Source organism: Dysidea avara, chromosome 3 (genome assembly GCF_963678975.1).
Source record: "Dysidea avara chromosome 3, odDysAvar1.4, whole genome shotgun sequence".
NCBI lineage: Eukaryota > Metazoa > Porifera > Demospongiae > Dictyoceratida > Dysideidae > Dysidea > Dysidea avara.
The window spans coordinates 15,486,957-15,505,852 of record NC_089274.1 but is presented as its reverse complement, the minus strand read 5'-3'; the positions used below and the strand labels follow the sequence as shown (position 1 = coordinate 15,505,852).

At 37.0% G+C, this 18,896-nt stretch overlaps 1 protein-coding gene across 4 annotated transcripts; it reads right to left on the bottom strand.

The window, feature by feature from the left end:
- Positions 1-4,262: 4,262 nt before the first annotated feature.
- On the bottom strand, positions 4,263-16,952 carry LOC136249576 (sialin-like). 4 transcript variants are annotated; one of them, XM_066041629.1, is made up of 10 exons: positions 16,642-16,952; positions 16,555-16,583; positions 10,784-10,983; positions 10,645-10,732; positions 8,987-9,073; positions 8,456-8,598; positions 8,255-8,407; positions 6,548-6,680; positions 4,966-5,204; positions 4,263-4,563 (listed from the first exon to the last, which is right to left on the bottom strand). In XM_066041629.1, the coding sequence occupies exons 1-10, from the start codon at positions 16,869-16,871 to the stop codon at positions 4,318-4,320; spliced, it is 1,548 nt and encodes a 515-aa protein (XP_065897701.1). In that variant the 5' UTR covers positions 16,872-16,952; the 3' UTR covers positions 4,263-4,317. The 4 variants fall into 4 exon arrangements, with proteins under 4 accessions (XP_065897701.1, XP_065897702.1, XP_065897703.1 ...); XM_066041630.1 differs by having other exon boundaries at positions 8,255-8,404; XM_066041632.1 differs by having other exon boundaries at positions 4,341-4,504.
- Between the last annotated feature and the right edge of the window lie 1,944 nt (positions 16,953-18,896).

Sequence of the window (18,896 nt, the reverse complement as noted above, 5' to 3'; positions counted from 1 at the left end):
ACTTTGTACCATGAAAAAGGCCGTATTAAGCTGTTGCGTTTTACGTGAAAGTAGATGTCATCCTGGCCATTCCTGCTAGAACGGGGGAAAGGTTTAAAAGTTATCTGACGCTCCATGGCAGAGCCTTGAAAACCTGCTTCCAGTGTAGACGCGTGTATCTTGTAAACGAAAAAAAAATTTTTTTAAGTCGCTTAATTGTTTGATATGGCCTTAAGCTGTCACGTGTGAAACTACCACAATTGATTTTGTAATTATTTTCTGTATGTTTTGTGTTGTATTCTTGTGGTTGTATCATGTGTCATGTACTATATACCATAATGTATTGTGTTTGTAGTGTTTTTTTTTTTTGTTGTTGTGTGTGCTCAACCAGAGAAGAACAGCTGGTGCCGACTGGTTTTGAGTTTAAATTATAAATCAAATCAAATCAAACCTTATCACGTGACATGATTGCGTTGTTGGACAATGTGCGAATATTGGTTAAAGTAAGAAGCTGGTGAATAAGCTTCATTCAGTAGGCTAGGCGTTACTCAGTGGACTACTAACGAGATTAGTAACTTCGTTACTTGTAGTAATAATATTACGTAATATTAAATTAGCTAGTTACAGTAACTAAATTACTTAGGTAACGCGTTACATTTGTAAGTATAGTAACTTGAGTTATATTACCTGTTTTTATATCGTATTTCGTTATATTACTTAGTTACCACAAAAGTAATAATATTACGTAACGTGTTACGTAACGCGTTACTCCCAACACTGGAGGCCACATAGTGAACTTGTGATATGCTCTTAAATCTTCATACAGCCAAATAGTATATAGCTATAATATGCAGATAATAAATGCAGCACACTTACTAAGCCATAACTGAAAGGTGTTGGCTGCTCTATAACTGAATTTCTGGGCACTTAATAATAGTAGGCATTCCAACCCGATTTTTAAATTTCGGAAAAATGGGCTTTTTATATGCTCAATAGATAGAGTATTGATTGCCGATCTCAGAAATATATAGTTTGTTGGGTTGGAATTAGCTACTTTGGCATGCACAGTGCTTAAAACTTATAAAAGGTACATGTTTTCTCCGGGGGCTCCCCATACACTTTAAAGGGAAAAATGGCACAATTGAATCAGGACTGAAGCATCTAGCATTCTGGACTATCTTGAAACTGCAGTTGCTTCTTGCTGCAAGTTTGTACATGTAATGAGAATAACTTCAGATCATATCGGATCTCAGCGATCTTTGTATGCTTTGTGGTGAGCAAATATGTTTCACCTACTACACACTTCTCAATTCAATGGTGTATACCCATAGGCAAGTGGCTATCCCAAGGAAGTAAAAACATCAAGTTAGCAACTTATAAAAGTAAACAACTACAGTGGAGGTGCTACGATGATGCAACAATACCTATGGTGGAGTTGTGATTTCAATTATGGCATTGTTATGCCGACTTTGAAGTGGTTTATGCTTTTGAGCTGATGATACAGCGGAATCAGAAAATTGCTCTGGAGCTGAAAATCGCTAACCCGAGTGAAGTAACTATGCACTTTATAGTAAGCATCAGTGACTACCTTCCATCTTACAGTACGTTTTTTAAAGTTATAAAGTATTCTGCATACACTACAAGGCTTGAAAAAATTACAAAACAACACAAAACTTACTAATATGTAACGCACACGATAAAACTAAGATTTTCATGATGATCAGCGTGTGGACAAACCCCATAGCGATTTCTTTTTTTTTTTCCCGGGCTGGATGGACTGCCCTTGCCTACCACCCCCAGCACAAAGAAAGCACGTGCTGGACAACTGAATAAAAAGGACCAGATTGCTGAAAGTTTAAAAGTCCCTGTGCTCATCAATTCGGCCCATCTCAGGAGAGGCATCAGAGGAGCGGTGCGAGATGGACCTACTTCCACGTATGCACATTGTAGCTGACCGAAGTAGAAAAAAAGACAATGTGCATCGGATAAAAGCCAGAGTCTGACACTAACTAGTAGAGCTGCGGCGAGATAGATGGTCAGCCAAACGACGGTAGAAAACTATTGCCTCCCTTCCCATGCCTCCAGTGGTCGCAAACACAATGGGGAGTGAAGGAGGCCTGCTCAACCTCTCTGACACGGTCACCATACTCACGTTTCTTCTGTGCCTCATGACGTCGATACAAAGAGGGGACACTGGTGTTGCAGTAGCTCGGTGCATTAGGATGAAACACCCTTATGCCAAAAAAGGCACTTTGCCGCTGCCCCCAGAATCCCCTAGCATGTATGTCTGCCCTAGCCTCATCCTGACGGTTGGCAGTCTTAGGTGCAATGATCTCCCCAGTAAGTGGCTGTAAAGGTGGCTCAAGGGCCACACCATGACATGTCTTGGAAAGCCACTCTGCAGTGATGTTTCGCAAAGCATTGTGGCGAACAAATGTGAGGCCTCCATGTCTGCAAATCATAGCATGATCCGCAGAAAATGGGACCCCACAAACACAGTGACTGGGTATGTTCAGGAGCTTCCAGCCGTATCTAAGATGCAAGGCATCCCAAAATTCTTGCTTCATCAGATGGAATCCCTGCTCTGCTAAAGGCAATGCTGTCAGACAGGCAGAAGCACCCGGTTCACTGTTCAGGTGTTCAGGTCTAAAACTCTTTGGGATTGTGACGAAAGATTAGATTTGATCGTAGAAGCCCCCCCCCCTCAAAGTAGAGCGACGATCCTGATGAATCTGAGCCTTGATAGAACTAATGTCGGGTAGAGGGGCTAGTAGATTCTGAGCAACAATCAAAGATCTCAGAGAGTGTGTGATTTTGATAGATGCAGTAAACTGAGAATCAGCAATGTCTACAGGATCGACAATACCCAAGCCACCTAGGCGGCAGGGTAGAGAAAGCACATCACGCTCTAAGGCAGAACAAGCACCATGGTCAGTGAGGGCAGGGATCAGCTTCAAACAGATGGCATCCTCTAGAGGCTGAAACAGGGGCCTGACATTGGGGATGGTCCTCATGATGTATACCCACCGGCCTATCATCCCATGAGTGAAAGCACAAAAAGCCGCATGAGGACGATTTGTAGCAATCTCAGCCAAAGCAAGCACTTCACTGGACCAAGAACAAACCCCTCTGCAAATTCTCGAGAGCCCAATGCAGCCCCAAGGTGGCGCTGGCCCTGATCAGTAATCTGCATACCAGTGTCAGCAAAGATAGATTTTGCAATAGTTAACAAATGAGGCTTTACAATCAACACTGTCTTAGATGCATTAGAAAAATACCCGAAATTAGGTCCCAACAGCGATTTTCATCCTCATTGGAGCTCGGACGACAGAGCAATCCCAAGTTCAACACGAGTTGTTATTTTGTGCCAGGGTTCTATTGGGGAATATACGGAGAATTTTTTTATTAAAAAATCTCGGATACTGGAATGCCTAATAATAGGTGATGTTATAGCAATTCACTAGGACAATTCAGTCAATAATGGCAAGCATAGATTCGCGTGGCAATGGGTACAAACTATACCATGCATACTGTTTGTGCTAATGGTTTCTGATTTTCAGAAGTGCATCTTGTTTTCAACACTTATACTCATACTCCCATATCATACTATGTTATACATACTCTGTGTGTTTATCTAATGACACTGCACTACTGACACTTTTATGGCACTTCACATTTCAACAAAAGTGATTCTTCATAGATAGAATATAGAATGTGCTGTTTCCATTTGGATCAACATACTTGTGTGGAGAAGGTGATCTTTTGCTATTTATCCATGCAGCTCTCAGAAGCTTATAAAGGTATACTGTTGCTCATGAAAGTGTGCATGTGGTTCCTGATGGAAAGCATGTGTGCATGTATGTATATAATACTTGATAATTCGTACCAGCATCAAACCTGTAAACAGGATTTCTCAAAGAGTTATAATTTGACATGGTATAGGTGATCACTGCAGCGGGCGAGGCATGCATGCAAACACTGACAACGCTTTAATATTCATCTCTCTGAAATGGGCTCAAATTGAATGTACACAATATAAATAGATGATTTTCTTTGGACCTGCCTGAATGTTGAGACCATGCATGCATGCATATGTTCTACTGATTATTAGGTATTAGCAGCTTTTCAGCTCCACCCAGATATTAAGACATATAGCTATTGCTACATGCCAAAGCAATAAATGTTTTTTTAGTAGTGAACCCAAAAGGGGGTTTATTCAATCTCCTTGAAACAATTACAGATCTGAGCATAATATCACGCACAGGATTAGAGAAACTGGCATTATTAATAATAACGTGTATGATATATGTATAGCAAAACTCATACATAAATGTACTATTACATTTCAGTTTCATTAGGGATAAAAGGCTGGAGGTTGAATGGTGATGAAGCTTGCATATTGTCTGTCATGTGTTCAGTGCCTTTTGTCCACCATTGCTTCTCACTACTACCAAGCAACAAATAAATTATAGCTCCAAAGACGTAAAGCTCAGCTGTAGTAATGAAAACAAGTGTCCATTCTTGTCTGTACATATCAATAATTGTAGGATTATTGCAGCTATCATCACATGTCTCAATATTTGGCTAATAATGGAATGTTAAAACAACAGTAAAATATAATCTTAGTTTCTGTTTTCAGCCCTGTGCATTCCTTATATTTCCTAATACGCATTAAAGCAATATAAAATATTTGGCCAAACTTTGATGACAATTTCTATATCATGTCCGTTAAGAATGTCTTATAAGTTGGACAATAACTATACAAATCAATATTCAATAGTAAAGTAATAGGCTTTGGTATTTACTGTTTGAAACTACATAATTGTAATCTTTAAGGACAACTTTAACTGTAGTAATGAATGTAAATACAGCAAGACAGATTTTAATCCGTATGTCCTCACATGCAAGCTACATATTATTCAGATTGCATAATCATCTCAAATCAAGTATATACAGTCTCAGTGGTAGATCATGTACATGCCTTACCTCTTTAGCTATAAACTTGGCTACTTGTGGACCAACAAATCCTGGGATTGTGGCTACTGTGTTGGATATGCCCATTAATATGCCAGCATATTGTGGAGCAATATCAAGGAGATTGATATTGAAGCCAGCCACAGAGAAACCTGATAGCCCAACAGATAGAGACAGGAAAATTATAGCCCATCTGGTGGTACTTCCATAAACTCCACACAACACCAAGAACACAGCTGGTATGCAAAAACCTAAGATTAGAACACAGTGTAGTCTAATAACATGCTTTCATGTTGATGTCTACAAAACATTTTATTTGTATCCACTTTGAAGCCATACATCAATGAGTTTATAGTAGATAACAGCCATCATACCAATGGCTGATCCAGTATGGCGCAAACCCCCCCTCTCTCTCTTTATATGCGTGCATGGTAAAATAGCTACTATATTGTTTTAAGTATTGTTGCATGCAACATCATGATAAAAATCTCTTAAAGTGACAAGTACCTTAATTTTAACATTAGTTTTAAAGTTTCATTTAATCACATTGCAACTTACATGGATAATTTTAGTCAGAAATGTCATGTCGAAGAATCAAGTTTAAAAAAATCTTAGGACGGCAGACCTCGAGCTCCTATATGGCCAATGCTATGTATTTCAGAACACTGTATTGTGACCCCTAGCACTATGTCCCTTCCTAGATATCCAATTAGGACTGGACCAAGTACAGATATTTTTCTACACCCTGAGATAATCATAATAATTTATTATTATTTGGATATCTCATTGCAAAACTGATTGTATATTTAACTAATTTACATAGCTAGCTATAGAGAATTTTCTTCCTAACCACCTCCATTCTGGCCTGAGCATGCACCTCCCTTCTGGATCTGCCCCTGAACATAGTCCTTGATGTAAGATCAATGAAAAGTGTTTTTTTTAAAACAGCATAAGGAAGCCAGTACATCACAGAAATTAAAAATCTTGATCAGTAGTACACAAGCCAGTTGTATCACAGTAATCATAATATTTTACACCCGTCCTTGCATGGCTATACCTTGGAACTGTGTCATTAACTAGCTCTGTTCCTACTGTGATGTAACTGCTAAGTTATAATATACTACTGTGCATGAAATGGTGGTCTCTGATGATAATAATTTGTGCCACTGGTTGTAGGATGGACACGAACTTAGGAATCAGCTTTGATTGAGTTAATTAATCACACACAACTGAGTTCATAAGCAATGTACTTGTGTCAATAGGACTCCATAATAACGGTTTCCACTGCTGGAACATCCAATATTTTAATGTATATGGCTTTAGTGGAGAAGAATAATGAACACTGTGTGTTTAGTGTGTTGGAATTGAAGTAATGTAATGGTGTTTGCTAATTCTATTGTTAAAGCATGCATGCAATATTTTCTTAAATGGAGTCACTGCCCATTCACTGGGAGGATATTACCAAAGTGTAGCACAGCTTTAATCTGTGTAATCTATATCTTTATGAGCTAAAAATCTGAGATCCATATTCATAATGATGTAAAACAGTAAATAAATTTTACTCACAAGCTGTGTGCATAATTGTAGCACTCACCAAGAGTGGTATTGAATTTCCTGATCACAGTGGTGGTAACTAGTTTCCGCTGCCTCAGTGCATCTGTCACATGTCCCCAGAAAATAGACACCACAGCCAAGCATACATATGGTATGGCTGAGTACAAGCCATTCTAAATAACAGAACAAACAGGATAAATATTTCACCAATGTACTGACAGGGCTATACAACAAGCCTGACTTGCAGTTTAGCACTGTGAAGGTAGTAAATGTACATGCTTTGCTAGTCAAACTACTACTGGTTTTCTGCAATAATTCACTGTTTCACGGTAAAGTGTACTAACAATAGGTAATTGTAATAATTTAAAAAAATTGTCAGTTAATTAATGACAATTGAGCTGTGACTGTTCTATTAGAGTATGACTGCTCTATTAGAGTATCTTGATCTATAGCATAAAATTCAAACTTATTTGTCTCATTTTCTTCACAGTGTACAGTTTGTAATTGTAAAGTGCATTTGTAATTGTCTTCTATTTGCCTGTTGGCTTTCTGTACTTCTGAATAGCTACAGTGTGAATGCATGATTCCTGTTTCTGATGCCAATGTAGTCAAATAAGATAGAGGCTGGGATGGAGGGGGGGAAGCCCCTCTTGGCCCCCCTCAGATCCACCTATGGATATGACCACAAGCAATGTGATGATTGATTTTTTATTCCGTCAATTGTTGTACTATTTCTTTTTTAAAGCTATAAGGTTTTCAGACTGACTGTTGTGTTCTGTTAACCTTGTCACCTTCTCAATGTATTTATGGAACTGGTGAGCTTTCATACATGGCTAAGTATATATTGAGAATTACTGCAAGAATTGATGCCACAAATGTGGTATTGCGACCAGCAAGGCAACTCACTGTTTCCTTCAAAAAGCAAGCCCCATAGCTATTATACAGTGTCTAAGCCATTTAAAAGGGTGCCTCAGTAGGTGTAACAGGAAACAGCCATGTACCATTGATAGTGGTGGCTACAAGATGAGGATTTGTTGCACATGAAAGAGGAGAAGTTACTGCTGTCACTTTATCAACTACTATACTCACTAATGACATTGAATCAATTGAATGGGGAAGTAGTTGAGGGTTTAGTATGCGACAAACCAATGGAGGATTTTATTCCTATCTGATAACATGTTAGCATACCAGAGACATCAATAAGTTGGCCAGAAATTTGTTGGTGTAGATGACACATCCTGCACCAAGTAGTAAGTTAATTGTTGTTGCAATCAGCTGCAGGTTAAACAACAAAGTTAGGTAGGGGACACTCCTGTAAGAACAGAGTCCTGATGGTCTTCTAACTCCTGAGCCAGACTAACAGTGCTATTCAAACAACTGAACGCACTAAACTGATAAACTGTTTATGTCCATGTTAGATTTTAAACATCCATATCCCATTCATTTATATAGAATTCCATTCGATTACTCTAATAGAGCATACACCTGTTAATGCAGCAGAGAGTCAGTTATTGGCAGCATCAACTATCCAAATAGTTAATCATTCAATTGCATAAATAACTGCTTTAAGTTATTAGAATTTCTTTATTCATACTTGGTTCCACCAAATATAAGCTTCAGTTGCCAGTTACTCTACTTTCATGGATATCAGTAAAGATGTTTTTGCAAGGTATAAGATACACACGTAATATACTTTATGTAATGTAGTACAATCATGGATGTCACACACTCACACAACACACACAACCTTAGTAATGTTGACACAGAGTGTTTGGTTGAGGTAGGTAGGTAAACAGGTAAGAAGTGTATAGAATCCCCAGCTGTTGGCAAAATGACCAATTGCAATACCTAATATCACCGGTGATGTGAATATTCCTTTCCAAGGAGTTGGTGAACACTGCTAGACCATTATATTAACAAATAATTTTTGCATATAAATAATTATTACCTTTTTTGAAGCATTATCATATATCTGTGATCCAATTGATGACTCTATATAATGTTGTTCTTCAGGAGAAATGCGTGGATGGTCTGCAGGTGTACTGAACACCAGAATCAACCAGGCCACAAACCAGATTATCCCAAATATTCCTACAGTATTCAACATTGTGCATGCATGCAGCTATAACAAAGTTACTATATATAGCTACGGCTCAACAGCAAATGTTGTGTGCTGAAGAGTTTCATTTTTCTGAGGCTAAAGGTGGTACATAGATTCAAATGTTTGTTTCAGAATGATCTTTGTCTATATGCACATATATATCAACTTCAAAATAATAACAAGCACTCATCATGATAACAAATGTTTTATATATATAAATGCAGTTTTATGATTGCAATCTATTTGCATATGCAAGTTGATTTTTTAAAAAGCAATCAGTAATTGTAGAGGTGGCTATTTTGATGATGGAATTATTCAAAACTTCATAAAGCAGAATTCTTACTACACATCATCGTGCTAGCTGATAAATAAACATACCAAAACAGTAGAATGCCCAAGGCCATCCCATGGTGCCACATAATACTCCAGACAATGGAAAGCCAACAATGTTTCCAACGTACATACCTGTATATACATCACCAGATAGTATCAATATAGTGTTATTTTACATTCATAAATTGCTATGTATATACATCTGTGTATGTATTTTATGAGCATATCTTTATACACAAATATTGGCTTTAATGTGTATTACTAGGATACACATTAGAATATGTGATTGATTTTTAATACATTAGCTATTTCACATTTATTTATTATCAATTTTGTAAAAGACTGAGTTGTATACAATAGGACAAGCCTGCAATGTACTCCACACAAACACACACATACAGTAACACAAGACATTACAAAAACAATGAAACTACTAGGAATACAAGGAAAAAACAACAGGATAGCACAAAAGCAACAAATAAACACCTTAATATGAATACACAACAATAGATCAGAAACGGAAATGACAGAGGGCTGAACAGAATAAGGGTGACTTTTTAAATCTGCAGAATGGCATGAGGTATGGGGCTCCACAAAAATGGGCTGTTAACAAAGAAAGAATAACAAAAAGAATTAATAGAAGAAGCAACAGAAATAGATAGAGGATGTGATCTTGTAGGAACTTGAGAACACTGAAAATGTTCACAAAATGGTAATGAGTTCCTGTGGTGAAAGACTATTGTGAATATAACAAATGGAGAAATAGCTATGATGCTGTTGGATAGAAAGTCAACTCTTGTATGCAGACATCAGAAAACTTGTTCCAACAATATGATGAAGTTCTGTTAGAAGCTCAATGGACAACTCTTTCAGTTTGCTGTACAGATTAATGAATGATGATGCTAAACAGGACAGGCATACTCTAGTACAGGGTGGATGATGCATCTGTAAGCAGTAGATTTTACTGACGTAAAGCTTTGAATAAACAGTGATGAAAAAAGTTAATGTGGAATAACAGATGAATCTAGAAGTAAAATTGGAGAATGTTTGTTGGAAATCACAATACTGTTGAACGAGTTAATTTAGACATATAAGAGCCACTTTTTGGCCTAGTGAGCTATGTTTGATAGGTCAAGCTGAAGCAATTAACATCATCAAGAGAGGATGATATACTTCCTTGTAAGTAGTGCCATCATCAGCAAATAGTTTGACTTTGCTGTGAAATATAACAGTGGAAATATCATTAACATAAAGTAAGAAGAGAAGAGGATCCAGGACTGAGCCCTGGGACACGCTTGAGGTAACTGACCATTAGTGGTAATACAACTCGCTGGCGATGACCAGTTAAGAACACCTTTAATCAATTCAAAATATCACCAGTTATTCCAAGAGCCCCCCAACTTCAACAGTAATCATGGATGGAAAACAGAATCAAAGGCCTTTGCTAGGTCTAGAATATACATTGAGTACTATTACGAACTGCTTCCAAAAGTAATGAAATAGCTGAACATTAAACAAAACTAACAGTTTTCTACTTTATAAAGTCACAAAATGACTCTCCTCTATTATGTATTGCTCTGAGTGTGTGAATTATCAAAGCTAAAAAACTTCCCATAGTGAAATTGCTAACTTGCTGGACCCATGTTTCCCTCTGTACCATCAAACTACTATTTGTTGTGACCTTTTTTATACATGCACCATACCTGCCACAGCAATAGTTCCCATAATGCTTCTTTCTAATGGTGGTGCCCACTTCCCAAACATTGCATTTGTGGCGGGAATCGTTGTTCCCTACAGTTTTATAACAATTGTGTGCAACTATAATGTAAACTTTTCACTCACCTCAAAAAATCCTGTAACAACTCGACAAGCAACCAGTGCCCAGAGATTGAAGTAGGCCATTAGTGGTGTGATTAGGGTAAGTAATGATGTCACCAGTACACCAACACCAAACACGTATTTTCCACCAAATTTAGTAGCCATCCATCCTCCAGGAAGTTGAGTGAATATGTAACCATAGAAGAAACTAGACAAAACCCAACCTGCATAGACAGTGTAGAATGCCAAAACAGTAGTAATGATTAATGTACAATTTGTATTTAAAATAAAAACAGTACATCGAGGTATTTCATTATCCTGGATATCAGGTTACAGTTGGTTTTTCTAGCATATGATCTATGTCTTTTCTGTGCTTACTTGCATACCATCCAGGAACAACCATGTGGAGTCGTAACATGTACCAAGACTGTGTTAACATGAAAGACCACACTGTACAAAAGTACATGCTTAAAAATCCATTCTAGTTATGCTTGTATGATACTGTAACAGAAGTAAAGAAAAAATTATTTTCTTATGTTGAGGCTAGGCCAGGAAAACTTTATTAATTGTTTCTCATCCCTGCCTGCATCATGTTTCATTCACTTCCTCAAATAACTAGTGCTGCTATAAATAATGTGTACATGTATATACTAATGACATTTAGTGTTGTACCGATTCCCACTTTTTAGGCTAAGCTGATATTCAGTATTTTTTGTCCTATGTTACTGATAGTTAACCAATACTCATTTGTCTCTACAAGTTACACTTGTGCATACTCCACTAAGTAAAGCCAATGCTGTGAGGTTGTATACTCAAAGCAAGTGGGCTAGGGCTCCAACCATCACTGTTTATCATGGGGTTGGCTTTGTGGTTACCACAAAACATAAACAAATTACCAACTTAATACATGCCAGAGCCTTTGACCCCAGCCTTCCAGTGGTACTGCAGCTGCTGAAGCTGAATAGGCTAATAATGTGCTGGTCACAGCCCAATACAACCAATTTCTGATTATGATAAAAACAACTAATTATTGGCTTCTACCGATTGTTAATCCGAATATTGGTACAACTCTTGATGCTACTATAGCTCTTGCTGCTCAACAAAATAAGTGATAGCTTTTAGAAGTACACTCGTTTTAGCTATCATTCAGTTTTAGCTATAGCTTGTTGGTGTAGTGATCTTTAGACTGATTCAATAATAATTTTGTCCTTAAAACAATTTATAGAATGAGTATATCTTCTGATAAATTGCTCCATAATTTAATTGTGGATGGCAAGAGGGAATATACGTAAGAGGCTTGTGAAATTCTTAAATGTTGATGACATTGATGTTAGTGAAATAAATCACAGGTACTTCAATGTGACTATTGATCATCTGATAAACATGACTAGTTTACAAAAAAAATTGTATACAAAGCATTTCAATGTGTGGGTGTATACCATACCAACTGGATATAATGTTAGAATGGGGCAAGCCTGATATCTGTAGTGTACAATGAAAATGTGCTGTTACTAAGGAGTATAGCTGGACAATAACATGGTACATGCCCATAGCTAGCACTTCTAAGGATATGTACAGAATTGTTACTGTTACAAGAAATTCCAGAGAGTATTTTGTATGGTTGCATATAATGCATTTACTGTAGATACAAGACCAAACATACTCAACTGATATAATCATATACATATCAAAAACAGTAGTCATACTGCTTAGTAGGGTTTCCCCTAAAGCGATGTGTGCCACTAAAAAGCCGTGTCTAAAAACCATCATGTGGTGAAAATCACCTTTACAGAATAGTCTTACTCCATTCAGCATCAATTACAGCATTAAAAGCAAGAAAAACACAAGCATCCGGATAATTAAATTTTTTTAATTGCCATAACTCGAAATTTTGTCTGTCTACTTGCCTGCCAGCCTGCCTGACCACAGTCACAAGGCTAGAGGCCAAATGAAGCAGTACATGGCCACCATTTACAAACTCACTGGTAGGATGTGTCTTTTGGAATTCCGACTGCATTTTGCCATTCTGTTTATCTTCAATTAAATGGTCTTCTTCTTCTTCATAGAAACCACACAAAGGCAATAATTTTTTGCACTGACACTGTCCATAAAGGAGCATATTAGATGCCATGAAACTGTTGAGGCATTTAATTGACTGCAGTATCGGGTAGTAGTGCTGCATTTTAAAACAATGCCAAAACAATGCCACGTCCCCTTAAATGATCAGAATGCACTATGACAATGATCTAGCTCCATAGGGATACAAAATGTTGTGTCACCTTGATCTACTGTCACCTTGATCTACTGCATTGCTCTAACAAAAAAGTTGACAAACTAGTACAATAAAAAATATTATTAATTTAAAAAATGAAGTAGGATTCCAGTGATAAAATGCAGTGAAACAAGAGATGATGGTAGCATTGTAGCTCTTCCATTATTTACTCTTGATTGTAGCAATATGGGAAACCCCTACTTTGGCATTACACCTGCAATGCTGAGTAGGGATTTTCCCATGCACATTGCTACAATGCCAAGTAGCTGGGATTTTCCCTCATACTACTTGTTTCACTACTTTTTATCACTGGAACCCTACTTCATTTTTAAATTACTAATTTTTTATTAGGTATACCCGCACAAAATGCACGTTACTAATACCATTTGTTGTTGTGGCTGTCACCTGCATTCCAAGCAAAGGTCAGGTTCAAAAGCATTATTTCTATTTGTATACAATCTCTATGTAATTCAACTTGTTTGTAGTGGGAGTTGGAAAAAAACGGTAGGTGCTTTAAAACTCTAATATTATCATGTGTGGCCACTAAATATGCCTTATAATTTAATAATGAATACAATTCATAACATAAAATCTTAAATGGGCGACTTTGTAGTCGTAAGTAACATAGTCCAATTTGTACATTGCCAATAACTGTTGCATGGCCATCATTTGCTTCTGCTTGAAACTGGCAATAATGACTGAAAGTGCCAATACTCCAGGTATACCATCAAGAGGGGATGTGCATGAATCAAAGTTTGTTGAGTCATTCCATGAGGCTGTAATCATATTAAAAATGGTGACTCACTGGTGCAATTTTCTGATGTAATGTGAATGTCATCAACAACCAAATAATAACAGCTGTTGTCCATGACATGTGGATATGTTCATCATCCTTATACGGTATGGTATTGTTGGATGTAACCAATATCATTGTAGTTCAGTTGTATGTACACATACACCATAGCTATCTCTCAGCATTGAATGTAATAATTGTGATACGTAGCAGTGCAGTAGCATGTCTTCCAGCTTGTTCTCAGACTTCTTTACAGTGTAGACAGAAAGTTTCTTGGTCTCAGATTTCTTTGCTGCTTTGTTCTGGGATATGTGTCTTGCTATTAAGTATCACAGGCACTCCTTTTATACTGGCAGGTGTGATTGTCAGATGATATCATGCACACCTGATCACATGATCTATCTACTTCATGATAGAAAAAGTGATTGATCTTCTTTTAGCAAAAGCTTTTAAGATAAATAATTGCTGACATCATTTGGTTCCTATTAGCAACGCGTGTGTAGCAAGATACTGTTTTTCCATAAAAGTTTAATGCAAAGGTATGACACATTGTTTTGGGAGGCTAGTAAACTTAGAGAGTTTGGAGTGAATCAATGACAAATTGCGCACGGGGATTTGTATTTGAAGTTTTTATAGGCCTGGATTTTCCAGCCAGACGACTAAAGAGTAAGTTGGGCAAGACAAAACAAAGGAACCTGGAGAAGGCTAGCACCATTATCAGGTCCTCCAGCGAGTTTCAGTTTGGTCCATGGCTTTTCCTTGTAGTAGTCACTGTTTAAAGCCAAAAATCTGTGAGCAACCTAACCTCCACAAAAAGATGCACCAGAATAATGGCATACTCCCCTGAAGTGCATCTGCTAATGAACCAAGATACTATGCTCAAAAAACATATGAATGGACAATTGAGAATTAGCATATAGATTGCAATAGTATAAGTACAACTTGAATGTAGTACTGAATGGTAACCGAAATTGGGGAGCCTTTTACATCTGAAGTTCACCAGCTATAGGCAATGCATACAAAAGACAGAACATGCATGCATTAGTAATAGTATAATATTATGCATGCATAGAAGCCTTTAATGTTTCTGAGTTTGAGCTTTTGCAATACACAAAAGATTGCTTTTTACAAGCTAGGAGGAATTCAGGTGAGCTGAATGGAAAGTAAGAAATACTGATGCCTCCATAATTAGCTGAACTTTACCGCATAGCTTAAATATTCCGAGGGGGGAAATTTTTGCTGATTTCGCAGTTTTTGGGGTTATCAGCAAAAATTTTATCCTTGGAATATTTAGACCTCCATATAGTCTAATACATTTTGGGAGTGTTTGCAAATCCGCGATAATTTTATTTTTGACAACATTGCTCAACCTCGAAGTATTTGCCCCTCAAAATATTTAGGCTACATGGTATTATTATTATTATTATTAGCACTTTACAGTGACCAGCACTGAAGGTCTGACAGCAACACGTGCTGCAGCCTTAGGATTACCTAACCTAATTTCAAGGACTTCGACCTAGTGTATAGCAGCTTCTTCTAAACCTTAGGGAAAGTGTACGTGGCTTTATTTCTATGAGACTCAATTGTGGAATGAAATAAATGTTTCAGCATAATTATAATGTCAAGTCACAAAACACCATTATCAGAAAGACATTTGATCTTACTAATACATGCATAGATAAAAGTACATACACTTTGATTAGTGCCTGTTACCATGTGTTCCCGTCACTTCCTGAAATACATTTCAATGTATACTGGTATACACGAAGTTGTACCCCTGAAAAGAGGTCTACATGACAAAATTATCCTCTGCAAGTCCTTTGCTATGAAGTGTGAAAGTGTTACATAGCCCAACAGCTAGCTACACATATGTCCCAGAGCTATGCTGGCTGCATGTAGCTATAAATTTAGGCCATGTGTTTATGAGCTGCCGTGTCACGAGTGAAGCACAACAATTTCATCATGTATATTGCTAGCTAATCAATAAATGGAGCCACATATGACAATAACATGCTTAAGAGACATGAGCATGCCAGAATATAGAAAGATCCTCATTTCCTGTCCCACCCACTCTACAATGCATGCAATGTTGATTACAATACCAGTTGTAGATCCCAGACTACATTTAAAAAAAAAATTACTATACTAGCTACAGTGTTAAATGTGATATATCCTGATGTGCATGATATCAACAAGATATCACCCCTCATCATTTTGTTGCTGTTCAATAAATCTTACCATTTATACCTTTGTAGCTAATTATGGGTCTGGGATTTTTTCTGCATTCTTCACATTTTAGTTACATGTTTCTGATTCCCTGTATTCACAGGCTTTAAGCCTTCTCACATGTCCCTAGTGGGATAGCATTCATAGAATAATACGTAGCTAGCTACACACATAGGATTTGAATTCTCAAGTAGCAATTTAAAAAAAATGAATTTGCGAGGAAAAATAAAAATTACTAGTTACGTACATCGAAAATAATGATAAATATTCTTTACTGAGAGGCCTAGTATACGTACATTCTGGAAAGGTATGCAGTTCCAGAAGGAAAAGTAAAATTAGTGGTTATATTTAATTGAGTGTTACATAGTCATAATAGCTAACTGAAAGTGATTTTGACTTCACCAAAATGATGTTGTAATTAAAACGGTTCCCAATAAAAGGAAGGTGGAGATAGCTAGTCCCGGTTGCATGGATCCTAATGTTGCACTAGTAAGTTTAACGTACCTTGTTCTGCATCTGTCCAATCAAAACTTCTGGAACAAACAAAAAAGGCGTAACTAATTAATAATTCATATACGACGGACTCCATACCTTTGGCCAGGGCGGGAGTTCTCAGTAGTCATCGGTACAATTGCTACACTCAAGTTAACTCGAAGTGCATACACATTACATAATCCCAAGAAGATCATAAACAAGAGCACGTATCGTGCTTTAATGCAGGGTACCCAGTCGACGTACCAACACCTAGGAAACCATCGGTCCAGCCTCTTCTTACCACTACCCCGTAGTAGGTATGTCGATTCTGTACCTTTACTGCACATTTAATACCATTACATGCATAACTTCATTAGCTCTATAGGAAAGTCGTTATCTGGTACTAGCTATATGTCTGTACAGCTGCACCTGTTACTCCTAGCATTGTGTCGCACGTGGCGAGACACGTGATCACAATCGGTAGTGGTAGATTAATTCAGTGTAGCTATAGCATGCACAGATTAAGATTTGGCTTCAATTACAAGGAGGATAGACTTCAGACTACAATGATTGATTTGCGAAATAGCTACTATTATCAAGACTTGCTATTATGCTACATACCCATTAACCGAAAGTTGCACAATGTCATAGGTTGAATTGATTATTATTATTATTATATTTATTGTTAATCAGCAGGACCCTCCAGGGGTATAATGTTGATGTGCAATTACATGTGTACAATTTCAATTAGTTACTTAACTATATAAGTATGTACAATTACGACAAGTTACTTGATTATATACATATGTACATTTACAATAATAAACTATAAAAATATATACAATTACGATAAGTTACTTAACTATATACATAGAAGGCAATGGGGATCCAGGATGGGGCATTTGGGGCAAATGCCCCCCGCTTCAAGAAATTGCATACAAGATCGAGATACTCTAATAGAGCAGTCAATTACTCTAATAAAGCAGTCACAATGTTCATGAGGCAGTGTAGCTTAGCTATGAAGCTATAAATAGGATTTTATTTTACATAACAGACGTGATATATTTGGTAAAGGATCACTAGCTATTATTGTTGTGACCTTTTTTTTTTTTTTTGGTCTTCAACTGTTTTTCAGCAAGGTTCCCCCCTCTTTCCAAACTCTGGATCCGCCCCTGGAAGGGGCTAATTTTTGCTTAAATTCTTCAACACAGTCAGTCTCAATAATCTCATCATCTAATCTATTCCATTCTGGTACAGTTCTTGGGAGGAAGGAATATTTATATACATCAATTCTTGGTTGGTAAGGTACTAGTTTAAAGTTGTGTGAGTGTCGGGTCCGTAATACAGTGGGAGGTACCACGATATGTATACAGTGGATAAATTCAATTTTTCTCTTCTAACATAATTATATTTCTTATAGCTGTATTTAAAATCACTATAGCTACATGCAGTATAATAAAAACAAAAGCCCATGCAAGTATCAGACTAGGTAGTATATACATTTATCACTATAATTGTGCTACTGAATAGTTTGACACTTGATTTGCTATGTTTCTGCATGCCATATCTTGTGATACATGTGTTTGCTGAATTCAATGATGTGAATGCTCTTGCATGTTTGCATGTTTCTACTAAACTACGTATATACTTTAGCTTGTCATCATGTATTAATTAGCTACATGTAATTGTGATTACCGTATGTTTCAAATAATTATAGATGTGTATGTATACATTCTGAAAAGTAACATACTTAAAGTGTAGCTATACATAGCTTTAGAATCGCCCATATAACTATTCAGGAACCAATTAATGTAAAGAAAAACATGCATAATACAATTAAGACCATGCATGCTCTGGCATGGTCCCTAGGGGTGTGGACTGTATAGAATTTCTCAGCTATAATAAAAATATGTATTTCTATAGGTACGGGTGTAGTGACTTATACTTGCATTGGTGGTGAACATTTTCATGTACATGTGCATACATCCATGAATGACAGTACAAACCACTATTACATCAGTACATGATAACGATTTGATGTCATTTGTGTAGCTAAGCTACAAAAACCTCCTATAGTGTATACGTCTGCATTCACACAGTATGGATAGTAATATCCATACCTAAGTCATTACAAGTAACAATCTTGTTCAACTATTTACCTATAGCCTATCACCTGCTCTGTTAGCTTAGCAAGATGCAAATGTACAATGGCTTCAACTGCATTATAGCTATTATATCAGCAGCTAGTATTAGTATAAGTATTATGCTTAATTTATTGAATTAATATGTAGCTGACTAACATATTTTCTAGTTCACTGATTCAGAATATAAAAATATATTTTTTAGCTACATTGTGCAGTGGAACACGTTGA

What these genes read in the sequence shown, in the direction of transcription:
- LOC136249576 (XM_066041629.1), bottom strand. Translation starts at nt 16,871, where the DNA reads ATGTGCAGTAAAGGTACAGAATCGACATACCTACTACGGGGTAGTGGT. An exon ending in AACTCCCGCCCTGGCCAAAG is followed by an intron (nt 16,584 to 16,641) that starts GTATGGAGTCCG and finishes TGTTTGTTCCAG; the next exon opens with AAGTTTTGATTGGACAGATG. An exon ending in CCAAGTTTATAGCTAAAGAG is followed by an intron (nt 4,564 to 4,965) that starts GTAAGGCATGTA and finishes TTCCATTATTAG; the next exon opens with CCAAATATTGAGACATGTGA.